This window comes from Anolis sagrei, chromosome 2, assembly GCF_037176765.1.
Source record: "Anolis sagrei isolate rAnoSag1 chromosome 2, rAnoSag1.mat, whole genome shotgun sequence".
In the NCBI taxonomy this organism is placed as follows: Eukaryota; Metazoa; Chordata; class Lepidosauria; order Squamata; family Dactyloidae; genus Anolis; species Anolis sagrei.
Window position 1 is genome coordinate 123,052,845 of NC_090022.1, and position 26,811 is coordinate 123,079,655.

Genomic DNA, 26,811 nt, shown 5'->3' on the forward strand with positions numbered 1-26,811 from the left:
TGTCCAGTGGATTTGCTAAGTTAAATATAACTGGTCTATATCAAAACCAAACAGGATCAATCAGAGATAGTTCCAAACAAGAATAAATTTATTTATTTATTTATTTACCTTACTTATATACTGCTGTTCTCAGCCCGAAGGCGACTCACAGCGGTTCACAACACACAAGAACAGCAAAAATTCAATGCTACAGTATAAAAACAGTTAACAATCTAACACATTACACAGTTAATAAACAATTACTACAATAACCATTCATTATTGTCTCATCCTCAAAAACATGATCCGGATTCGTCATCCATTGTTCCATTCCAGTGTTCATTAACCAATCATTGCACTAATTATTCGAATGCCTGCTCAAACAGCCAGGTCTTCACTTTTTTGCGGAATACCATTAGAGATGGTGCTAGTCTAATGTCCGTAGGAAGGGCATTCCACAGCTGAGGAGCCACCACCGAGAAGGCCCTATCTCTCGTCCCCGCCAGCCGTGCTTGAGAAGCAGGCGGGATCGAAAGCAGGGCCTCCCCGGAAGATCTCAAAGCCCGGTCGGATAGGTAGCTTGGGCTGGAACTGTTTAGGGCTTTAAAGGCAAACGCCAGCACTTTGAATTGAGCCCGGTAGCAGATCGGTAGCCAGTGGAGTTGGCACAACAGGGGGGTTGTATGCTCCCTGCGTTCCGCTCCTGTTAACATCATGGCTGCCGAGCGTTGGACTAGTTGGAGCTTCCGAGCCATCTTCAAAGGCAACCCCACGTAGAGAGCGTTGCAGTAGTCTAAACGGGATGTAACCAGAGCGTGGACTACCGTGGCCAAGTCAGACTTCCCAAGGTACGGGCGCAGCTGGCACACAAGCTTTAGCTGTCCAAATGCTCCCCTGGTCACCGCCGAAACCTGGGGTTCCAGGCTCAGCTATGAGTCCAGGGTCACACCCAAGCTGCAAACCTGCGTCTTCAGGGGGAGTGCGACCCCATCCAACACAGGCTGTAACCCTATGCCCTGTTCAGCCTAGCAATGCACAATTAGGTCAAATGTTAATCCCTGAATCATTCACAGCTCTACAAGATGCTATTCAATTCTTCCCTCAGCTGACTGTCCTATCTCCATAACAGCTTTTCCTTATCTCTAGGCCATCTTCCCCTTACTTGCCTTCTGTCAGAGACAAGACTAAGTTGTGTATCAACTTTCCATGAGCTATGATTGACTAAAACCAACGAGGTTTGTCCAAGTCCTCACTTCACATGGGCATTTGGCAATTAATTGGTTGTGTAGAAATACTTCCTTATTTTCCCCCCTGAAATGCTTTTCTACTGTTTAAAACTATTAGTATTTTAATAGGACATCTTGTTCATTTCTTTTCCTAACTTGTCATTATTATGTTTTACATGATTACTCTATTTCAGAAGGTATCTTGGGTTCCATGTCAAGAGAAAGGCAGGATAGAAATCATATAAACCGATAGACTAACTAGGTTCTAGTTTACTCAGGTGTTGCCCTCCACCAATGCTATATTGGTGTAAAAATGCAATGCAATGAATATAGTACTACAAAATTGCCATTCATCTTTGACAACTTTGTTCAAAGTGCTAGAACCACCAAAACTTTGCCAACTGGAAGAATATTTAAAGAAACTGTATAGAAATAGAGCTGAACAAGGAGTGCCTTTGAGGACTGTGTTCTTCTCTTCCTGAATCTGATCAAATACAAAAAATATCAAAGCTTAGTGGTACTGCAAACTCAAACTGGATTAAGTACTGTCAACAGAAAATATATACTTTTTTTCTTCACAAGGCTTTAACGGAAAAACACACAATGGCACGCAGAGAGCAACATTCTTTGCTTGATCCAGTCTTTTGCATCCACATGCTTTTATACTGAAATACCCAGTGGGGAGCAGACTGGGCAGTTCTTTCTTCTTGCCAGCTAAGACTTTCAAGAGAATGCCAAAACAAGCTGGCCAGGAGCGGCTTGCAGGAGGGAAGGTGCGCTCCACAGCAGGCAAATGCGGCAGTTCCACCCTTGGGTCTTAAGTCTTTCCAAAGCAAACATCCAAGCCTTTCCAGCCATACAAGGTTAAAGAAGAGCCTGCCTCTTGCATCCTCACACATCATCTTCTGTGGCAGACCAATTATTTCAGAGGAAAGAGGTCTGAAAGTTACAGATACTTGTTCCTGGAAAGTTAGTCACCCTGGCCAGGCAGATTCTTCAAAGCCAGACTCCTTCTGAAATCCCCACAGCTAAAAGTTCCTTCCACCAAGTGATCATCGAATTATCTCAGTATCTCCTGCTTGCAAAGTAAGCCATCACGTGCCTAAAATGGAATCTTCCCCAATGATTGCCATCACAAAGCATGCTTTGTAAGAAAACAAGTCTTATCTGCTGTATAATATGTGCTGACAGGTTGAGATCCCATGCAATTGGTGAGTGACATTCAAGTGGCATCATCCACCTGCTCCATCTACCCACTAAGGAGCCCTGTCATATAGAAGTGTTTCTGACTCTATTGCTCAACATTTTACATTTTATTTCCTAAAACTTGTGTGTTAATCGGGACACTTGCAACCTCATTGTTGGGAGAGAGTAAAGCATCTTCTCCCCACTTCTCTCCGCTGCTGGCATCACGGAGCCCATCACATGATGCAGGGTTACTACCGGTGGGACACTGTGGGGCTCCATGCCGGCACCATTGCAGCAGTGGAGCCCAGAGGAGTCGGGTATACACCTGACCCTTCATAGAAAAAAGTTAGAGGAGCCAAAGAGGAAGTGGGGGTCAGCAGGGAAACATTGTGGGAAGGGATGCCACAGATTCTGACAGTAAGGAACACGCAGAGACAGTTCCCTACATTGCCTCATGATTTCCCCCGCTGTCCCCCTTACAAAAGGCCATCTGATGAGGTCCTGAATGACAGTGAGTAAATGATAGCTTTGGATGATCTACCTAAGCAAAATCTGGTGACAATTTGTTTAAGTGTGCCAAACTGCAATTATAACATATACCATAAATAATTTGAAAAACATTCCTATTTCAGGCCTATCCAAATAAGTTTTTCCACCTATGGTCATACACGTGTCACGTTCCATGTCCCATAAAATGAACGCTTGAGCTTAACTGGAATCCAGGTTGCTCCTTGGCAAGATACCCAAGATAGCAGCCAGTTTTTGCTTCCTTGCTAGTTCATTTTGTGTTTTATAGACATCAAGGGAGCAGGGAGATGCTCCCAAGCCCTTATTTCATTGCTCGACAGTTCAACAGTTTACATTTTATTTCCTAGAATTTAACCTGCCTTCCTGTAATCTCACTTCTCATGAGGACCACAAGGGACTCAGAACAATTCCCCTCCTGCTACACTCTTCTGATGTATTTGCAACATATTTGAACCCTGTCTCCTTTTTCATTTGCATTTCTATGATAGGCTTACTATCTCCCAGATATTATTTATTTGTGCATTACCATTTTGAGAGCTTCAAAATTCTTCTAGAATTGTCAGCCTGTTTCTTGAATTGTGGTGTCCAGAAGGGACACAGCCATACAAATCAGGACTTACCTGTATTGGGCAGACCAGTTACAGAACTATTGCTTTGCCACTTCCTGGGTATGATGCCAATGCTAATGCTATATAGGACCTACAATAGATTTGATGCTTGTATCACAACATCACAGGACTGACTCTGGTTTCGTAAGTCTGTCTATGGGATACTTCTCTCCTTCCCTCAACAGCCAATTCATTTTTCTGCAGGACTCAGTATAATGGATCTCCCTCCATTTCCAGGGCTCTGCAGGACTGTTAGCAGAGCCCTGGAGCGGGTATAGGGCTCATATTTGAGGGAAATTAAATACATAGCAGCTCAGTGGATTTGTTTTTCATCTCCTCTTTCATACGCAGCTTGTGCTAAAGCAAAAGTTCACGGGGACCAGAAATACCTCAAAGTCTGAATCCTTGGATTTATCCTTAGTCTGCACAATATCACCACAGAGCAACAAGAGTTCAGCTTCTCTAAGCAAGTTCCAGCCAGTTTAGAAACCATTTCCTCTGCCGTCAGGACAGCAGTGGAAGAACTTTACCCCAAGCATTAGAAACCACAATCCATTTTTCTTAATGGTGAGGGGATGCAGAAGAGAAGCTGGGTGAGGTTTTCAGATCAAGCCTGATGCAAAGCCAGACTGAGAATGGAGGGGAAACAGAAGAAAGCCATTGCCAGTTGGCAAGTCACTCAGCAGGTCTGGACTATTTCTTAAAGGGGAATTTACTGACTCGTGCAGTGCCCAAAGAATGACTTTTAGATCTTTCAAATACTTAAAAAGCAATGGGTTCACTATTATTCTCTTCCAATTGCAAGGCTTTCTAATTTTGTCCAATAACCAACTGTCCCCTCACCTAACATCATATTTACGACCAACATATGCTTTCTAAGCATAATTTCTCCACGAAACTCTGCAGACCTCTGGAAATAACATTTCTCGCTTGCTCACTTTTACATTACATTTCAGAATGAAAAATACAATCTGATGTTGACAAAGTAACAATTTGGAAAGAAGTGGCTGTCTTTGCCTTTTTCTGTTTAAAAGGGGAAGGAAAAAGTAATCTCATGTCAACTTTTAAGACTGCATCATAAACTTTCTTGGGCCACAGCTCACATCTTCAGATGCATTAGAAACAGAGCCAATTGTGAGGAATGTTAGGGGAGGTGTGGTCCAACAACATCTGGAAGGCTTCAGGATTCCCACCCAGGCACTTTTCTCACAGTGCAGGACAAGGGTTAGACTAGCTGGTATGCGCCACCCTCCCCTGTCCAGATTTCACAAGAATGGAGCAGATGCTGGGGCCGCACTGCCTAACCTAGGTGGTAACTATTGTCCCTTTTGTGTACCTGATGACTCTTGAAACTTGGTACGTGTCTTCACAAAGATTCAACATTTCTGCAGAAGTTATTTTGCTCCTCCAGGGGTCATTTTAACCAAGGAGGGAGGTGATTTTGCAATGGCAGGACAGGATGAATTCATAAAAATCATCAACCCCAAAGGCCATTGAGTCCAAACTGCCCTCGCTCAGCGTAGGAAAGGTAAAACAATGATCCCAAAACTTTTATGACTTCAACACCTAAAAACTTCAGGCTGGACCTACACTGTAATATAATCCAGTTTTTTGATCCCAGATTATCTGATTTTAACTGGTGTAGACTCATATAATCCAGTTCAAAGCAGATAATCTGGGATCAGATACTGTATTATATAGTAGTGTAAATCCAGCCTCAGCTGCATTTTCCAATTATCTTGAATTCTAGAAGCTGAAGTCCAAGATACCTGGAAGACCAATTTGGGAAAGACTGAGCTAATGTATCCCCCCAGCAGGGATCTGTCCGGCCCCTTTTTGAGGGCGTTCAGAAAAAGATATATCACAGACCCTTCAGGGAACTGATTCCATTGCTGTACAGCTCTACTATCAAGAAATTCCTTCCAATGTTCAGCCCACTCTTCTGTAATTTAAAGCCATTAGACCTGCTCCTGCCCTCTGTGACAGGCCTTTAGATATTAATAGAATGTAATCAAAATTGTGCATCGTGTTAACCTTTGCTAAGCTGCATTTTAAATAACCCAAATTGTTCTATATAAGTGATTGCCACCTATACCAAAGTGAATGATTCTAATAGTGAGCTTCCCTGGTGTAATATAAAATTTAAAATCTTGGCAATATTCTAAGACAGACATTGACAAGTTGGGTGGATTCAGTGCCAGTTGCTTACCCTCTCTCTCCCTCCCTAGGCAGAAAAAAAACGAAATGCAAAGATACAGAATGGGGAACAATGCCTGGCTCGACAGTAGTATGTGTGGAAAAGATCTTGGAGTCTTCGTGGGCAACAAATTAAACATGAGTCAACAATGTCATGCTAATGGGATTTTGGCCTACATAAATAGGAGTATACTGTCTAGATCCAGGGAAGTCATGCTACCCCAATATTCTGCCTTGGTTAGACCACACCTGGAATACTGTGTCCAATTCTGGGCACTACGGTTCAAAAGAGATATTGACAAGCTGGAATATATCCAGAGGAGGGCGACTAGGGTCTGGAGAACAAGCCCTATGAGGAGCGGTTTAACATGTTTATCCTGCAGAAAAGAAGGCTGGGAGGAGAGATGATGAGGGCCATGTGAGGGGAAGTCATAGGGAGGAGGGAGCAAGCTTGTTTTCTTGTACCCTGGAGACTAGGGCACAGAGCTTCAAACTACAGGAAAAGGAGATTCCACCTGAACACGAGGAAGAACAGTGGATCTCTCTGACCCGGAGTGTGGTGGAGGCGCTGTCTTGGAGGCTTTTAAACAGAGGCTGGATGGCCATCTGACCGGGCTGCTTTGAATGCGATTGTTCCTGCTATTTGGCAGGGGGTTGGACTGGATGGTCCACAAGGTCTCTTCCAACTCAATGATTCTATGATCCCTCTCCCACAAACACTGCTAAGCCTAAGCGCAAATTGCAGCACCTAATTTCAACGTCGAAGTACAAATTCTTTTTTTAAATAACATTTTTTAAATGAGCATTTCATATTAATTTTAAAATGGAATTCTCAGTTTGCAACTGAACTTTAAACAGTGGTTTGAGGTGAAATTTCAGCAATGTTGCTAATATCTGCAAAAAGAGCTTTCTTGAAAAATGCGGGAAAACTTTTAAACTAATGTGGATTTCCCATGGTTGTACCCAGACCTGGAAATTATACTCACCAGTTTTACACAAATAATGAAAGGTGGTGAAGCATCTCTGAAATGTAAGACAGGAATTCTGGGTTTGGGGATTTCCTAGAGAGAAAGAAACACCTTTATTTTCGCTACTTCATGGCTGCCTACAGAATGGTGACATTTCTCGAAGAGTTTGATTTTGGTACTTGAGAGTCTCGCTGTTTCACTGTCAGAACGTAAGATAGTTTTGCTTCTTGGTTCATCTTCATGGGAATCTCTTAAAACACAATTTCAAGAAGTGCCATTTCAAGAGCAGAGGGTGTTTGTTACCATTTTACAAAATTAAAGAGATAGAAGTTATATCTGCAAAAAAATTCCCACTGCCTTTGAAAAGCTGCTTTGGCCTCTGAATAGAATAGAATAAAAGCCCCATATGAATAGAATAAAAGCCCCATCTCCTCATAAATGAGTATCAAAGTTCCCCATTAATGTCAGCAGTAACGGAGCCCTCCTTTTTCCACTGATATAATTTACTGGCATGTAAGAAGCCGATCCACCCCCCCCCCCCCCAACTATTCTGTTTTCCCTCTTCCACTGTATTAATTTTATAGTCTTGCATTCAGAAGTGTTGTTCTGCCAGAGGGATCGAAATAAAAAACAGCAGGAACTGAACTTCCCAGTGGGTCATGTTCTATTTGGAAATTGAGTTTTGCTTCCTGTTCTTTCCTCTCCATTTTGTATTTCTAAGGCAGAGCCTTTCAAAGGGAAGATCTTTCACACGAAAGGCTTCATTCTCTTCTGCTAGTGTTTGCGTTCGCACAAGGTGACAGCCATTCATAAGGAGGCCGAAGCGTGCCAGTTCGCCGTGCCCAGGAACCCAACAAAGTCCTTCATTCGACTGTGGCACACAAAACTGTGCCCCCCCCCCCAACTCTTCATTTTTAGAGAGGCTATTTAAGTCAGTGGCAGGAAGCCAACCATTAATTTGAAAACAACTGTCATATTACAAAGATGAAATGTTAGCTGGCATAGACATTTCCCCAGTTGGCAATAACGCAGGCTGTGAATTGTTTTATCCCTCGTGTTGCCTTTCTCAGATTCTGGCTCAGTTGCTCATTTGGTTCATCTGGGCTTTGAATCCCCAGAAGCCAAACTTTGCTTTAAAACATGCACACACAAAAACACAATGGGATTCTAGCTTCTTAACTAGCAAGGTCAAAATGAAAAAAAGGCAGTTTTTAATAAAGGCTACAGAAGTCTTTGCTTCTTCTATCCAAAATCAGGATTTTAGATGGCGTAATTCTGCATCTGTCACAAGGTTCTTTACCATTCTCTTTTTCTCCTCCAAGAGCTATGCCATTGACAAATGCATTCACGTTGCATAGCATTTCACATTTGCAGCCAAAACAAAGCAGGTCACTCAGACTACTTTGATATTAAATCTAATAACTCTGCAATATTTAAACCAGGTGCATTGACTGATTGCAATATTAGGCACTTTGAATGCAGACTCTATGACTCCTCTCCCAACTTCTGCCCATCCCCAGTGATTCAGGCATCATGGTCCACTGGTGGACTCTCGGGTCATTTGTGGATCAGGAGGACTAACACCCACCTTGGAGTCTTCGTAAGTGTAAAATCCTTTTGCAATTTTATTTCTATCCACATCACAAAATGCAACTACCTACAGGAGACAGAAAAGAAATTGGATCAAAGGTGGCAGAATTGCTATTTTGCATTGGTTGTTGTAACATCCATATTTATTCTTTTTTTTTTCCGTGTCAGGAGTGACTTGGGAAACTGCAAGTCGCTTCAGGTGTGAGAATTGGCTGTCTGCAAGGATGTTGCCCAGGGAATGCCTGGATGTTTTGACTGTCTGGAGCAGGATGACCAATGGATGTGTTTGGACTGCAATTCTCAGCAGTCCTAACCATTAGTGAAGAATGCTGTGAATTATAATCCCAACAGCATTTGGGTGCTACAAGATTCTTATGTTGTATGTTGTTAATGATGTTCACCCTCAAGTCATTTTCTGATTTATAGCAATCCGAAAGTGAAACTATCCTGGGGTTTTCTTGGCAAGCTTTCTTCAGAGGAAGTCTACCAATGTCTTCCTTTTAAGCAGAGATTATGTGACTTGGCTAAAGTCACCCTGTAGCTTCCCATAGCCAAGTTAGGGTTTGAATCCTAAATTCCCAAAGTCCTAATCCAGTACTCAAACCATTATACCATACAGGCTCTCATGAGAAGTACACATCAAAAGCATGACAAGAACGGCCTGGCCTCTTTATATTCTGACATTTAAATCATCTTGATATTACCTAAATATTTTATAGGGTAACAACAATATCCCCATAGTATCCTATTGCAAGGATCTGCTATATCCAGTTTGAAATTACTTCACTTTAGAAACCTAGGGGGTAAATCCAATTGCTAGTCTTAGTAGAAGCAGATCCATCGATTCAACTGCAATATGGTAGGTCAGCCCTCATGCAAATCCCTTTATTCAGTGGATCTGCTCTAGTTCGGACTCACAACTGGAATGAGCCTTAAATCTCCCAGCTGAATATAGGATGGATGACCCCCCCCCTGCCCCCAACACCCACCGACCCAAAGTCAAAGCACACTCATTCATTAAGAAATGCTAAAAGACAAACAGGGCATGGGAAAGAACCATTAAAGAATACAATTAAAACATTAAAATACCCAACTTAGAATTAATACCATAATTTAATTTTTGAAACTATTAACAGTATTGTTGGGTTGTTGTACGTTTTTGGGGCTATATGGCCATGTTCTAGAAGCATTCTCTCCTGACGTTTTGCCTGCACTGAAAAACCTACAACAACCCAGTGATTTCAGCCATGAAAGCCTTCAACAAAATACCATTGTTGTTGGGTTTAGACCATCACTATGCAAGCTATCACAATTAAGTCTCAGGACAAATAAATTTCATGCTTTTTATTGATTTGCTTCCCCCCCCCCCCCCAAACCTATAATATGTATGATTGTAACCAAACAACAGCCGATACCATATTATAATGTGTTTTATGGGGCTTTAACATTTCTTGTCTAGTTTGTGCTGTTTTTTCCATTTTTATCTGTGAGCTGATTCGGGTCAGGTATTGGAGAAAATCAGGCCTTAAGCCAAATAAACAAACAACAAAAACATCAATTTAAATGACAATGAAACAATTTAAAAAGATGGCAGGAAACAATATGCGAAAATTACAGTTCACATTCAGGAAAGATCTGCTTGGTCTGTCAACATATGTCTGGAAGAAACATGCATGGTTGAATGTCCTACACAAAAACAGACGGCTCAAATGAGCATCAAGCAGAAAGTTGGAAACAATTACAGCTTTATGGCCAAATGCCTTATTTCTTTCCAACATGTTAGTTCTAATGTAAATTAGAAAAATAATTAAATGCCTGAACAATATTAAACATGAAACTTTTAACATCATAACAATAATCTGAATTACGACATCTGAACTGCCTATTTAGCCCCTGGATTGGAACACTTGTTGGTGCTTTGACATTTTTTATGATGACATTTTTATTTTAATATTTAGTTATATATTTATCGCATCAGAAGTGAACCAAGGGTACAGCTGTGATGTATTTTAAAAACAAAATAAATAAAAACTTGGCATTATATTAAATGTCCTTTGACCAGTAGCTAGCCACTTGAGAGCCCCTGTGGTGTTGCTATAAGAAGGTCCTCCAATTGTGTATGTGGCAGGGCTGATGCAGTCTATACAATACAATTTTCTAAATCAGCGCCTCAAATTACCCCAGGAACATGCTTAAAAACCAAGAAACAAATAACACAAACCAACAAAATCAAACATTTTGTAATCACGAGAAATTAGAGAAGCAGTTTTTATGCTGATTTTAAGTATATCTATATTTTTTTCCATATCACGTCAACTTTTGAAAATATGAATGGTACAATACAGCCGATTACTGTAAAGTCTGCACATTTCACATCGTATTCATGTAACACAAGACAACAAGCATTTTTCATTTTGAATTCAAATCTGTGTTTATTTTTTCTCTATCACATGTAGTTTTTGCGATGAGGCTAATTGAATAATTAATGCATTTAATTACGGATTAATTATTGCACAATTTGTTGTTGTTTGGGCTTTTTGCAGTCAAAACAGAGTTGCATAGACAGCATATTTATCTGTGTGTTGTCTTTGCAAATTGCACATTGTCTATTGTGGGTGTTCATCTTATACTTTGCAATGTAATTATGTATTCCAGTTGCACATGGTATATCTTGCATTGTAATTACACCCTATGGCTGTACACCCTATTCTTTATATTGTGATTGTGCATCACGTGTTGTGCATTGTGAAATTGCATCCAGTCATTGACTTGTGTTACACGGTATTGATAATCTGTATGGGCACTGCATTGTGCTGCCATAGCATATGTCTGCATGTGGAAATTTACAAATGTGGAGTTGTTGGACTTTTTTGTGTGTGTGTCAGGAGTAATTTGAGACATTGCAAGTCACTTCTGGTGCAAGAGACTTGGCCATCTTCAAGGATGTTGCACAGGGAATGCCTGAATGTTTTACCATCCTCTGGGAGGTTTCTCTCATGTCCCCGGCAAGGGAAGTTGGGGCTGACAGATAGGAGCTCACCCTGCTCCCTGGATTCGAACTGCCAACCTTTTGGTCTGAGTCCTGCCAGCACAAGGGTTTAACTCATTGCACCACCGGGGGCTCCAGGCGTTGGACTGAGGCCAGATATTTGGGGGGGGGGGTTGCTGTTTAGGGGAGGTAAGAAAACGGTAGATCAATTTCTTTCAGCCTAGAAAAGAGAAAACCACAGGAACCTTCTTGAAAATAGTATTCCTGGTGCACATTCCAAAGGGAATGAAAAACAAGAAACTGTTTGAAGAATCTGGCACCCACTAACAGCAAAGTTTCTATGTTGCTTTGTAACACTCTGTTAGCATGGGATCTGCTGAAATTCAGTTTAAGTCTATCTTCTCATTTTCATTGGGCAGGGTGCATTGTCATAAGGTAAGGTGAGTGGAACTGGATTGCCTGTAGTATACTGCCTTGCCCCAGTCACCTCACAGCAGCCTCTCCATGTTCTCTTCCACTGGCTGAAATGCGGTGAAGAGGAGAGGAAGAGATCCCTCAAATATGGTGAGGACTTCCCAAACATGAAACTTGTGCCCATAAAAATAAGATCTTGGCATTAGTCCGTCATATGGATTTAAAATACGTTCAATACAGGAGAGCAAAGATAGAGAAGTTGTACCCAGTGGAACTCTCTGCGCCAGAGTGTGGTGGAGGCTCCTTCTTTGGAGGTTTTTAAACAGAGGCTAGATGGCCATCTGTCAGGGGTGCTTTGAATGCAATATTCCTGCTTCTTGGCAGGGGGTTGGACTGGATGGCCCACGAGGTCTCTTCCAACTCTATGATTCTATGATTCTACCCTACAGGAGGAACACACTTCTTTTGGGGATAAGCTACAAATGGACTTTTACACACTAAGATCTCTCTGTAAGAAAAGCATCCTGGTTGAGGTGCTTAAGATGCTGCAATGACAAACGTGCCAGCAAGGAATATGATTTTCCCCTCTAGAAGCTCGAAATGGCACAGAGGCTTCCAACAGCTGTTCAGGATTGCTGTAGGTACAAAGATTCCAGTGTTATTAATCTGTTGGTTTAAAGATCAGGTTGCACAAGCAAAACCACAAAGGCTGCTGGCAATAGTTTCTGGAGCCTTATTTTGGCACCTAGGCCCAGAGGATTATGATTTATTTACTCATGTTTTATCTTATTTGCAGCAAAACATCAGGCTCAGAAGATAGTTTACATTTTTTTTAAAAAAAAAATCAACAACAACATATACACAATGGAAAAGAGTAAATACAAAATACTAACCCTGGCATGTGTGTATTTGATTAAGATTTTTAGTGCTTGAATAAGCTAATTCTCAAGGCAGAAAAATAAGAGGCATCCATTTTGTTTGGTTTTAGTTCTTGCCCAGGATTATGATGCATTTTAAAGATCCAGAATTTGTATCAACTTGGCAGTTTGAGTTTCATGTGCTCAATATTTTGCATATCTGGTTGATTCTTGCACCAATTATCATTTAGTGCTTCTCAGTACCATTAAATTTATTTATTTATTTATTCTGTGTCAAAAGCATTGCATAAATAAAAATTACATTAATTAACAGTGATTTAAAAAGCAGAAAATAAATGAATATGAAACTTGTTTTATTCATGTATAGCCTACCGTCTTCCTGTCACTATTCCATTTTTCTAACAAATTGATAACTGAAGCTGATAGAGACTAAGCACGAACAATTTTGAGAAAACATTTAAATTCTGACCAGATGCACATGACAAAAATCAAAATAAGGGCACCAATGTCTAAATAAATACAGAGAATATTTCTGCCAAACAACTGGGGTGAAAGCTACATGAAAGTCTAAATATAAAGCTAATTTCTGCATCGTTTTTGTTCTATTGTGATAGTCCAGAACTGCAGTTAAGTGGCATAGTAACAGTTTACAATTGCCTATAAACTATCTTGAAACAGGTACTTCCTGCACCATCCTATATTCACACGGGTGGTCTAATCTCCAGTTGCTTATTTTTATGCCATCACTATTTACCTTTTCATTAATTAAGAAAGCAAGAAAAGTATGCATCCAGAAGCTGGGGAAAGAACTGACATGTAATTGTTTATACAGTCACCATGTCTGGGTAAGAGACCTGCATGACCTGCTTACTTTAGCACATCAATGGATTAATGTCCATCTTTATTTATTTATTCCTTCCCCTATCAATAATCCCTGATATCTGGCCTCTTACAAAGATTGTGTCAAATATTATCTGGTGTTCAGGGTGAGACCAACTATTTTAACAGACTACTGGAATACAAGAGGTTGGGCCACAAATCAGTAAAATAGCATCTGAGTTTCCTGTAATAGTCTTCAAGAGTGAGTCCTCAAGATCAATAAAAGTTGAGGCAACTCGCTAACACACTGAAGGTAAAGGTTTCCCCTGACATTAAGTCTCATCGTGTCCAACTCTGGGGGTTGATGTTTGTAAAGACGTATCAATGCCACCAATAAAAAGTAAAGTCGTGCGTTAATCCCACCAAATGGGACCACCAAAAATGTACAGAAAGTTCCTAGACTGCTATTAAATTAAACTGCCACCAATATGTTTAGAGACGCTGGTCTTAAAGTCTCTGTTTATCCCTATTTGCGTTGTGAGGTAACTTTGGTAGAGTGGAATGCACCGAACGTAAAATCAATGGAGGAGGCAGGTTTAAAATACAAAGAGAACAAGTTTATTGTTAAACAAAGCGTAATTGTTGCAATATTGAGATGTTGAGCTTGGCATATGCTTGATGGTTACAATATGGCTTGGTTGAGATACATTCAGGCTTTAGATGTTACAATCTTATAAACTCCTTCTACAGTGAAGTGCTTTATTATTTCAGTGTTCCTTGTTGTGAATATTCTCACTGTTTGTCCTATACCGGATCAAACCACTGATCTCCAGTCTTCCACTACTGGCGATCCTAAAACCCCCTCTGTTAGATTCTTTTTTTACTCAAGCAATCTAACGAGGTTTCACCTTCAGCTCCCTTGCTGAAGAAATATTCACAAATACTAAGAACTAACTGAATTTACACTGCTTCACACCACAGAGCCCTAACTGACTCTGCCCTCTTCTCAGGGTCTCTTCCTCCTGACTAAACTACTTTTCCAGAGTCCTATCTGACTCTGCTCCTCCTCTCAGGGTCTCATCCTCCTGACTGAAACTTAACTGTCACTTTCAAACCTTTTTTTCCTTAAGCTCCGCCCACCTCCTCTTCTGCCTTGTCACCATGGCAACCTATTTCTCACAGCTAGCCCATGACAACCAATGTAAAACATAAATACAGTTTAAACACAGTATAATAAACACTTTATAATAAACATTTCTCTACAATGTTCATCTCCATTTCTAAGCCAAAGAGCCAGCGTTGTCCGTAGACACCTCCAAGGCCATGTGGCAAGCATGACTGCATGCAGTGCTGTTACCTTCCCACCAAGGATCTATTAATCCACTCACATTTGCATTTTTCAAACTGCTAGGTTGGCAGAAGATGGGCCTAACAGTAGGGGCTCACCCCGCTCCCCAGATTTGAACTGCCAGCCTTCCAGTCAGCAAGTTCAGCAGCTCAGCGGTTTAACTCGCTGCGCCACCAGGGGGCACTGAAGATCCATTGATGATTATAGCAGACATCACTGAGGTTGACATATCCCCAATCTGAGTGTACAGGTCATCTCTGGAGACCTTAAATATTAGAGTGAAATAAAACAGGTTTCTACTTTTTGCTACAAGAAAAGTATGAACTATTGCAAAGTTGCCTTACTTCCCAGTCTCTGCTTTCATCTGGAACCTTCATTAACACTAAGGAGTTTTATTTTAATATGTGCATGTAAAAATGTAACACATGAATAGTTCCTTGACTTCTTTGTACTTCTGAGGAATCTACAGAATAACTGCAGGATCCTTTACAAGTTGAACTGAGCTTACATGAGCTTACGGAGGCTTCTTGTAGTTACTTCCTCTTCTGCATTCTCCCCAAACGTGTGTTTTTTCTGTTTACAGATTTCTTTGGACACATCATGAGACAACATGACTCACTGGAGGTGGGGAAATGGTAATACTTGGTAAAGTGGAAGGCAGTAGGAAATGGAAGATTGCATTATAGAAGGGTTGATGCAACCGAGGAAAACACAGCTCTGACTTTGCAAGAACTGAGCCGAGTTGTGGATAATCTGGTCTCTGGGAGGTATCTCATTTATATAGTTGCCATATATGGAAGCTGGCTTTATAGCAAATAACAACACCAAGAAAAAATAACAAAAGAAGGATAGAAAGATCCAAGAAAGATAGGTATTTTATGGGAAGTTCACAAATCTAAGGTCTGGAAGTGCTTGCTGTATATGCAATTGAGGATTGAGCACCAGTGTCCATCCTCTAATGCTAAGCCAGCTTATCTCACACGATTAATTTATCTAAAACTTGCAGGGCAAACATTAAGCAGGTTTGATGAAAAAAATCTGGTTGTATAACCTCTCCAGCACCAGAAAATGTTTATGGGCTTACACATTTCCATATGTGCAATCTATGCTGTACATCACTGTGGCAGCATCATTAGCACCCCAAGAACTTTGGCATACGCTGTGCTTTTCTCATTAAAACATCTTGTGCTGCATTGGTTGGGGGAATAAACTTATAAAAGCAGCCTTAACATTCATGTTACTGAACCTGGACTGAAAAAGTAACCCATAAAAGCACTGGCTTTTATCTACAGCTGCAAGCTTGAGGTGAATCGGATGTTTTTCAAACAAAAGGGGTCTGTTCAGCTTCACTCTTGCAGAAATGCTACAACCACGTCAACTCCTCAAATCGGAGAAAGCCAGGTTTCTTTTAAAATGCTCAGGCAGCAGTAAAAATGGCTGCTGCGAAGTCCTAGATGCACAGTGGATTTTCTAGCAAAAGACGAAGATTCTGAAATTTCCAGAACAGGAGACAAGTAGATCACAAGATTAGCAAGCTAGAGGTAACATTGATAGGATACTGAATTGGAAATGGACTACAGTGTTCCCTCACTTATCGTGGGGGTTCCGTTCCGTGATGTAGGGACGCCTTATTAATTTTAATATCTATACATTATTTTATATATATTATATACTATTTTTGTACCCATGCTTCCTTACCCGCCTCCCAGCCCATCCCAAGGGTGCCTGCCTGCCTCCCTGGCCTCCGCAGACCCTGGCAGCGCCGTCAAAGCCATGCAGGCTGCAGCAGGCCAGGGAGGCAGGCCTTCCCCGCCAAACCTCAGGCCACTGTACTTCCAGGGTCCCTGGCCTCCACTGGATGTAAATATTTTATTTTAATATTTTCAAAAACCCGTGAAACAGTGGGTCTGCGAAAAGCAAACCGCGAAGTAGCAAGGGAAAACTGTACTTCTGACTTGGACTGTACTCATATCTGTGAGCTTTGTTGTCCCTTCTTCAGTGTGTGCCACACTGTTGTAACCTGTATCTCTTAAGCAGTCATGCCACTAGTTAGCCATACAAAATCTATAGAAAAGATAAATATGTTCATTGTATTGCTTCATGCAAGTCTCTGTAGTGGGATGGCACTCCAGCTTTGGATTGATCTCCTAAAGAGATACAATTGATGATGTTATTGCTTTTGTTCACCAAAGCATTTTAAATCTTAATATAACACAGGTAATTGATTTATTTGTTTCCTGGCTAAATCATTTTATGTCTCTTATTTGTAATTTTATCACTACGTTCATCTTCCTATAATTTTATGAACATTGCCTGGGGATCGTATACAAGTGGAATTTTATAGATTTGTCAAAGAAGAAAAACAAAATGTCTTGGTTGAAGTGAACTAAAAAAATCTACTAAAATCATTCATTGGCCACAATTTGGCAATATGTGCATATGGTCCTTTCACTTATCCTACATTTTACCAATGTGCTCATGGTGACTGGCTGTGCAAAACAGTTATAATATCTATTTATCTATCTCAGATAATAGTAATCATCATCATCATCATCATCTACTATCTCAGAACAAAAGGTCTTTTAGGTGAGTCTTTGAGAGTCTAAAAAATAATAAAATCTTAAATAATCCAAGAGAAAACAGATTGTGGTCTTCTTTTTGTCCCTTCACCATTGCATAGAGGTATGGATGCCTGTCTATCTATGCTTAAGGTAGTTCTCAATAGACAGGATTGCTGAATTTGTGATATTGCTTTCCAACATCTCATATTACTGTTTATCCCAATTCCTGTAAACACTGCCTGACAAAGTTCCCCACAACCTCATCAAAACAAAAATTGGACAACTTACAACCTGCATTTCATTGTGTCAGTGTGTGTGTGTAAGGGGGGAGGGGGGCAACGATAGCTGGAAACAAATATAAGAAAATATGGCCACATAAGCTTTGGCATCATTACTCATCAGGGTGGAGGAACATTTGGCTCTCCAGACATTTCGGTGTTTCTGGGGGTGCTTCCAGAAACGCTGGACCAGGTTTAGTTCCCACTCCTACACTACACACTTTCCACAGGAGGTGTCTAGATGCCCTCCCAGTAATGAGACACTCAACCCCCCTCCCTCTAAAAAGCCTTAAAATAGAAAATAATTTACCCAGCTGCCATCAAGGTCCTGACGGAGTCCTCCTAGCACATAGAAATGATGGGGGGGGGGGGGGTAGAAAGGAGGAAAATCACTCCTTGCCCACCCCCCATGGCACAACATTTATGCATACCAGGAAGACTCCAGCAGGACCATAGTGCCGGCTGTGCAAGCTATTTTCTATTTTAAGGGCTTTGGAGGGGTTGGGTGGTTGGATGTCCTCTGTGCTTTTTGGGATCATAGAGCCCAAAAGACCTGAGAGGACTGTGTGGATTGGGAACATGGATTGTGTGACACGGTCCCCGGACCCAATCCATACTGAGCCCACAGCTGGAAAGACCAGGATCTTATCAAAGATAAGTCTTACCAGGTATCAAATTAATTTGGGACAGAGCAGAATTTTCATGTTTTGTCTCATATTTATTCGATTTTACCAGAGGCATCATTTGGGCACTTCCAGTAAAAGCACACAACCTCGCACGTTTAGGGCCCTGTCTGGATGCGTCCTGGGAGTTTACAGAACTCAGTATATTTCATTCAACTAGCCCAGGATTGAAGATTGTGGAACCCTCTAGATATTAGGAGAAGCTCCCATCATCTCACGGTAGCATACCCAATGGATAGGTGTGATGGAAACTGAAGATCAACATCTAGAAGGCCACACACTTCCTATCCCTGAACTAGAGGCATGCTTAAGTTGGCAAAACATGGCATCTAATGTGCATTCAGTTCTTCTAACAAGAAGAACTGCAAAAGTTTCATCATGAAGGCAAAAAGTGTTTTTACTAGCAAGAAACACACCAGTGAATCTATCTGGCATGGTCTCCTTGTAGAGAAGCAATCACACATATGCACCTCTTTCTGCAGATATCACAAGCCACTTTCTTGAGAATATTGCCCTAAAGCTAACATTTAGAACTTGAATGAGTTAATGCTCCCAGCTGTTTGTTTGGTTTTTTTTTTTCCAAGAGTAAAATAAAACAGAAAGAAATAAGTCTAATTGCAACCTTGATACAAGCAAAATAATATCCTGGCCTGCAGTGTTGCCAAAGCAAATGTTATGTAAAGGTCAGCTTGGAAGAATGTCAGCATCTCAGTTAATCAGAGCCACACCAGCAATGGGAAGGGCTTCTCCATTCTGCAATAAAAGGAAAAAGCTGACTCGCGTGATGGCGAAACACCACAGACAGACAGCTGTGCGATTCCATTCTTGCACCACTGTGTCTCTCTGTGGGTGGCAACAACAGACACACATGTTTACTGGAGACCACTGAAGCTTTACCTCTCCCACACCTAGGAGCATTTTTAACTGACAAGAGAGAATCAGATTGTTTAGGGACTGGCTGTTACACTCCTCTTTGGAGATTTTTCTCAATGTAAGGGAAACAGACTGAACATCCCCTATCCACACCCACCAGCTCTCTTGAAACAATTTCATCAGCTGGAAAGTAGAATAAATGAAAGCAAACAAGGGATTTCACAAACCACATTGCACAACATTGGAGGGAAATTATGAAATTTCCATAGCAACGTCAAACAATTTTGCAAACTGCACTCAAGTGACTTCAGATGACTCAACATTTTGGAGTGGACCTGTCTGTCAGCTTAAGAGAAATAATTATTTGCATGTGTCTAGCACTTCAGCTTTGCGTGATGGCACTAATCCATCTACTGCTTTATTTACAGAAATGGAAGGTCGAGATAAACCATGGAACAAGCACTCAGCAGGTCTGGGTTTATATGCAGCTTCCAGAAAAGCACCAGTTAGATGCTGGTCAAACCACACTCTCTCTCTCTTGGTCTTTTGCGCGCGTGCGCGCACACACACACACACACACAAAGTTTATTTCCACAAAATGTATAGAATTCTATATTCTTTGGCACAATTGAGAGCAGAGTTTGGAAAAGCGTTTTTCTTCTATATCTCTCAGAGTCCCCTAGCTATCATGTTTCTGGGAGTTGTGGACTTCAAAAATGATGCTTTTAAATGCTTTGGTCAAAAGTTTGACCAGTGCTCCATACAGTTATGCTGGCCACATAACCTTGGAGGAATCTATGGACAACGCTGGCTCTTCAGCTTAGAAATGGAGATGAGCACCAACTCCCAGAGTCAGATATGACTAGACTTAATGTCAGGGGGAAACCTTTACCTTTACCAAAAGCTTGAAGTTTCTACTAAGAGTTGAGCTACTCTTATGAAAAGCGGAACATCTCACATCTTGATATTCTAAACTGTGGATGCTCCAAGCCACCCTGACCTTGTAAGAGGCAAAACATAGAAGCATCTGTGTTACACATGCACATGGGTATTCATTTCTTACAACAACAACAACACAAACTTGTGGCACACACATATTGTGGTAATCTGACTCTCACTAAGCATATCTTTACATCAACAGCAATTATGGGGTCCCTAAGGATTACTAGGGAAATTTTAACATATGTTACAGTACATCTGTGTATCACATTAAGATACAGATTACAAAATTATCTCTGTTTCTAAATTCACAGGTGGGGTTTTCTAAATTTAAAGATACAGATTAACTCATCTCAAGTTAATGGAAAAGGAAATAGTCCCTGAAACAAATGTACGAATGCAGTGTGGTTGTATAGCATTTAGAGATCAAATTTTCCTGGATTCTAAAACTGACATGGGTCCCACCCAGACAGATACGGCAAAAGCTGGGGTAGGCAAATTGCATAATAGGACAGCAGAAATGGCTGGCAGAAGAGAAACCTCCATGGACACCCATATATTAAGGAAAGGTCTGTTTTGGAGAGGGCAGTCAATAAGTCTCTCACGAATAATGAACATACATTTGGATTTCATTATGACTTTCATGGGTGTGTAATCTGTATGGGTATGTAATACATAAATATGTCTGTGTGCTTTATTACCATAAGAACTTTAAATTCTAAACAACACATTTTAAATAATGATCCTTTATAGCCAAAGGATGCAGAAATGAAAGGCAATTGCTAATGGATCTTTCCATCAAATCTCAAAGAAGTGAACAATACGTCCCAACTGATATCATGCCAAATAACCGAAGACTGTAGGCTTGTAGGCAGTCTTTGTCTTTTAAAATGCTTTATATAGCACAGCACAAGCATCTTCAGGCACTTAATAAATAGTTATCATCATAACAATAATAGATCACAATTCAGTGGTGGCCTTCCTCTTCAGGTCCCACATCATTTTAACTCGAGTTATAAGAGATTTGCATCTCTGTTAAACAGATCTGTCTTCAGGAAACACAGTGGGCTGTCCGTGAATGTATTTTTCATTGCTCTATGGGTGGCCTCAGGACTGCTGATTAAACAGTTTACCAAATCTCATTTCTGGTGCCTTCTCAGCGTATTTATTCCTAACAAGAAAAGTTGTTTAGGAATAGAGTAACATCTCAACTGTGGTTACAGGAAAAAGCGATTTGATGCTCTCTCTTTTTTTAACTTTCCAACACAGAAACAAAACAAAGTGACAGTGAAAGGTGGCTTATTTCCCAACTATTTCTCTTCCCTGTGCAGAATCCCAATACCCAAATCTAGGAAAACACTGGTTTTGAGATATCTTGGGTCCATAATTCTTCCTGGTATGCCTTGGTGGAACCACCATTGGTTTGAAAGGATAAAGGCTGCTTATGGGTTTCCAAGTTCAATTCAAATGGTTAGTGTTGTCTTGAATGCCCCCAAGGACTACCCTTTTGAATATGTGAAGACCCATTTCCTCCCATGTTATCTTGCTTACATACAGGATGCTTGCTTGACAAGTCCTTTCTCTAATTTCCACTGTTAGAAAAGGCACACTTAAGTATTTGTTTTTCTATAGTGGCACAAAAACTCTCTTTCTGAAATACTGAGGGAGGGATGACTGGGACTCTCAGTGTATGTTTTTCTACATGAAATTAAGACTTTTAAAAACAAATGCCCAGCTGAGATAAAGAATGAGATCACTCTCCTGGTTTTCTAATGCTTATACTAATGTGTATCACGGCTTGCCTATACTGATCATTTAATGCAATTTGAAGTTTGACTCAAACTGTGGTGGGCAGATCAAACTCTCAGAAAAGTGTTTGAAAGAAAGCCCTTCGTGTGCATCAGTGCTCTGTACCTGGTGTGTTTTCTAACTTCTGTGGTTTTTGTCATCACCATTAGAACTTCAAAATGGTTCCTGGATTTCCTATGTAATCATCTACATATTGAAACCACTTTTTCTTTACTGATTTGAAACTACATTCAATGATCAGCATAGATATGCCCTAGGAAAGAGGCTTCGTTTCTCTTCTGCTTGTCTGCTATGTTGTTGCCCAGTCATCTCCCCATCTCCGTGCCCACTTCAGTCAGTAAATGATCACAGCATTGCCCCCGCCCTCCTAAAAGGACGGACTCTGAAGGGATTAATGGCTGCTGCTGCAAAGATGGAGAGTCATGGAACTACACAGTATCCTGCAGGCCCGTAGCCAGGATTTCGTTTTTTTGGGAGGGGGCTGATTTTTTTTCAGGGGGGGGGTTCGGGGGGGCTGAGTTTCGGGGGGGGGGGGCTGAGTCTGAGTGAAAGAGGGTCTACCCTAGCAAACCTTTTGTAACATTACCCCAATACCCCCATGCATGTGGGATATATTAAGTATGGTGATCAGATCATGATATGAATAAACATAACAGTTTAAATAATGCACCAGTAAGGCCTTTTCGCGAACCACCATGAGAATTTCGGGGGGGGGGGGGCTGAAGCCCCTCAAGCCCCCCCCCCCCGGCTACATGTCTGGTATCCTGCATCCTGATTAAAGAACAGAGCTATAAGAACAAACTCTGAATCTACCCAGAAAAGAAAAACATGTGACACAGAACTTTTGATCAAAATAAGCAGACCTCACTCAGACTATTGGCAAGAGGCAGATTTATTGGCTGCACATGGACCTTATATGCCCCTTAGCAAACACAGAAGAGAAAATGTCTTAAAACTCTACTGTGCATGTCTACCCTTTAACTTGCAGAACTGAGTGAAGTCATCCTGGATTTATTGCTTCATGGACCAGCTGAAACCAGTTCAGGCTAACTTTGTGGTCACATAGTTCCTTTATCTATCTATCCAGGTAAAGTAAAAAAAAAAAGGACAAGATACATAGAAAATGTCTGGATGCATACAAAATGGTTTCACCTTGGTCCAGTACTTGGAAGCTCACATACAGAACTCCAATGTAGGATCACCGCTATTACAGTCATGGGTGCTGGAGGAGCAGGTGCCTCAATGTATAGGCAGTTCCCAAGTTATCAACAAGATAGGTTCTGTAGGTTTGTTCCTAAGTTGAATTTGTTTGTAAGTTGGAACAGGCACATTTTAAAAGTAAAAATCCAGCCAAATCTATATAAATAAAAATGTAACAGAACTCAAAAACCAGTGGGCAAATTGACACGAGATTTGGACAGCATTCACCTGACAACCCAATGTATGCCCTTCACTCAATTTTTTTTATTTTGTCATTTGGGAGTTGTAGTTCTTGGGATTTATAGTTCACCTGCAATCAAAGAGCATTCTGAACTCCACCAATGATGGAATTGAACCAAAGGTGACACACAGGATTCCCATGACCAACAGAAAAGACTAGAAAGGTTTGGTGGGCATTGACCTTGAGTTTGGGAGTTGTAGTTTACCTACATCCAGAGACCACTGTGGACTCAAACAATGATGGATCTGGACCAAACTTGGCACAAATATTCCATATGCCCAAATATGATCACAGATGGAGTTTGGAGGAAATAGACCTTGACATTTGGGAGTTGTTGTTACTGGGATTTTTAGTTCAGCTATAATCAAAGAGCATTCTGAACACCACAAACGATAGAATTGTGGCAAATTTCCCACACAGAACTCCCATGACCAACTGAAATACTTAAGGCCATCCAGTCCAACTCTCTTCAACAGGGCAAGAAAATCTAATCAGAGCCCTCCTGACAAAGAACCATCCAGTCATAAATATAGTATCACAGATTTGAAAGGGGCCCCTAAAGAAGGACTATGATATGTTGCATATTCCAGCGTAGGCAAACCAGGCACTCTCCACATCAACACTGATAAAGAAACAACAAGAAATACTGTTTACCCACAAGCATAAAGAAATTACATAGATTAGAAACCATTACTTTATTTTCCAGATCACTCACCAGATTGGGCCACAGCAACACGTGGCAGGGGACGGCTGAGATAGATAGATAGATAGATAGATAGATAGATACACATCTTTTAATTTTAGATAGCACAGGGAAGGGTGAACAGCACTGTGGTGTTTATTTTGCTGTCTGTGCCCCTGTTCAGAAGTTTTGACTTCACGTTCTGTCCCTGTGATCATTGGATTTTGAAAAATTTGGCTTGTGGTAGAAATGGATTGGTGAGACACTGTGTTGCCTCCATTGCCAGTCTCAAAGCCCTTTCCCCCCTTCACTGCCTAGAATGGCGATGTCTTACTCTTGAGGAGAAGTAAGAGAAGAAAGAAGACACTGCTTGAGATTTTTTTCAGTAGATATGGCATGGTGGGGCCAGTTGTGGTCATGGATACCTCTTCTTTCCCAAAAGGAAATACATGGCAAGCTAGTGAAAGGAAAGATATACCATGTAGTTGGGCCAGGATGAAGACTGTGTGCTTGTGTCAAGGCAGACACGAAGGAGAGAATGGACAAAAGGTGGCTCTCCCCATCTCCTTCCATTTCTTCTCCTAAAGTAACAAAATGATTTTCACTCTGTAAAGGAGAGATAATATTGCTTTTTTCATTTTATTTCTGAATGGAGGAAAAATGGGGGGGGGGGGGGGGGACGGGGAACAGGACCTTGCCTCTCACCATGGCTTCAATGTCCTTCACTCAAAATGCAAAGTGGTTAACTAATTATGACACAAATGGTATTATAACAGATTGTCAGAAAAAGAGCTTTCTAGCAGCAAATTGAATCTATCTATCTATCTATCTATCTATCCATCCATCCATCCATCCATCTATACATATCGAACCATCTATCTATCAAAGTAAGTATGCATGTACATGTGTTTGCTTGATCCGCAAAGGCTCCTATGTGGTTTGATTGATCTGGACCAAACCTAGCACACAAATCCTTCATTATCCAACTTAAAAATGCTGGGTTTCTACAACAAAATCCACCCCATTTGGAGGTGAGGGTCCCCACAAGTAAAATAAATATGTTTGTAGTGCTCAGATGCAACCAGCAGAGGGCAATATATAGAAAGATTTAGCTACTGGCAGACAAAAGGCAGTTGGCACTACGAAGCCTAATATGAGGCAAAAACACAGTCCTGAAGGCCACATAGGGCCATTCCATAAGGAAGTATGTCATTAATATAATGAAAGTTTATATTTTGGAAGGGTGTGTGTGTGCTTACAATTGCTGTGAGGCTGATAGACTGTGACTTCCAAGAAAAGGTTAGATGAAGGAAGACAAAGGAAAGGGGGAAAACAAAGGTAAGGGGGAAGTATGAGGGAAATAAAGGGAAAGAAGAGAAAAAAGGGAGACAGGAATGAAAAAAGAAAAAGACAGGAAGAGGAAAGAAAGAAAGAAAGAAAGAAAGAAAGAAAGAGGAAGGTATATGGGGGAAAGGGAAGGAAAAAAAAGATAAAAAGAGAGAGGGATAGGGTAGATGACAAAAAGAGAGGAGCCACAAAGAAAATGCAAACTTGGGCAATATCAGGTATATATGCTAGTATACTTATACAAATTAATTAGGCTTTATTCGCTCAAATGAATACATATAATGGTGATTATTTTTGAAGTATAATTCCTACTGTTTTTTATATACCTGGCCAATACTGCTTTATCTACACTTCATTATCACATCTTTGCTGCAATTACTTCAAGTGTTTGAATGGACAAAATACTTATTTAATCCTTTATACAAAAAACAACAATAGTAACACACCACATTAAAACTCTAACTCAGTCGGTTTCTAAAAGAATGATGGTAAAAGAAATGTTTTAATTTCCCTTCTGCCTGTGGAGAGAGTTTCAAAGTCTTGGAGCAGCCATTGAGGAGGCCTTGTCTACAATACGGTTGATGCCCCATCACCATCCTTCACCCCTTATTTAGGGCATCTTTACCTGGCTCAGTTTTAAACTTGTTTAGCATTTATTTATACACCGAGACTGTAAAAAAGATCTTGCATTTTCTTTAAAAAAGATAATAAAACTGAAAGTGTTATTTTACAAATTGGAGAAAATAGACATAAACATTAATGGTAGCAAGAAAGATATTGATCAAAGTGGCATTTGTGTATGCATTTTTCCTCACCTTTTTCTGATTAGCTGGAGATAAGCTTCGAAAGAGCTTCCGGCCTTGTTTGCCCGCATTCCAAATGGTGAAGCATGGCCAGTCATTCAGAATTCTCTCTTCTAGAAATGAGACACGATGTGCCCAGATGGTCTCCCTGAAAAATTGGAGGGGGGGAAAGGAGCAAAATTAATTTTAACTGGACATACCACTGGGTTAGAGGAATCACCTGAAGATAAAAAATTTGACACTGGGAAATCATTTTCCTGATCAAATATTTAATCTCCAGGAGATTAAAACACCCAAAATGTAGGTATTGTGATATTTTCAGCCTATTCCACATACATCCTGCCTGGAGGCAATGCCTATTTCTCTGCCTCAGAGAAAACTATCAAGAAAAGTCACGTCATTAAATAGGGCCCTGCATGACATCTGGGTTCAGGACAAACTTTAAAGGGCAAGCAATTCAAGAAACCACCTGTGGCACCGAGCCTGAGTATATATTGTGTTCTGAAGACTGGCTAAGTGTCCACTCAATGCCTAAAACAAACAGTTCATCTTCAATGTATTGTCGAAGGCTTTCATGGCCGGAATCCATGGGTTGTTGTAGGTTTTTCTGGGCTATATGGCCATGTTCTGGAGGCAATTTTTCTCCTGACGTTTCGCCTGCATC

At 40.8% G+C, this 26,811-nt stretch overlaps 1 protein-coding gene across 5 annotated transcripts in view; it reads right to left on the bottom strand.

Moving 5' to 3' along the window:
- The window catches only part of B3GNTL1 (UDP-GlcNAc:betaGal beta-1,3-N-acetylglucosaminyltransferase like 1), a 216,208-nt gene that overhangs the window by 3,287 nt on the left and 186,110 nt on the right, over positions 1-26,811 (bottom strand). For 3 of the 5 annotated variants that reach the window (XM_060764529.2, XM_060764527.2, XM_067463819.1), the window contains 3 exons: positions 26,160-26,295; positions 8,282-8,350; positions 6,712-6,786 (listed from right to left, as the gene is read on the bottom strand). In XM_060764529.2, the coding sequence (XP_060620512.2) occupies positions 6,712-6,786; positions 8,282-8,350; positions 26,160-26,295 (280 nt within the window). The remainder of the gene's footprint in view (positions 1-6,711; positions 6,787-8,281; positions 8,351-26,159; positions 26,296-26,811) is intronic. The other 2 variants (XM_060764528.2, XM_060764530.2) reach the window with 2 other exon arrangements.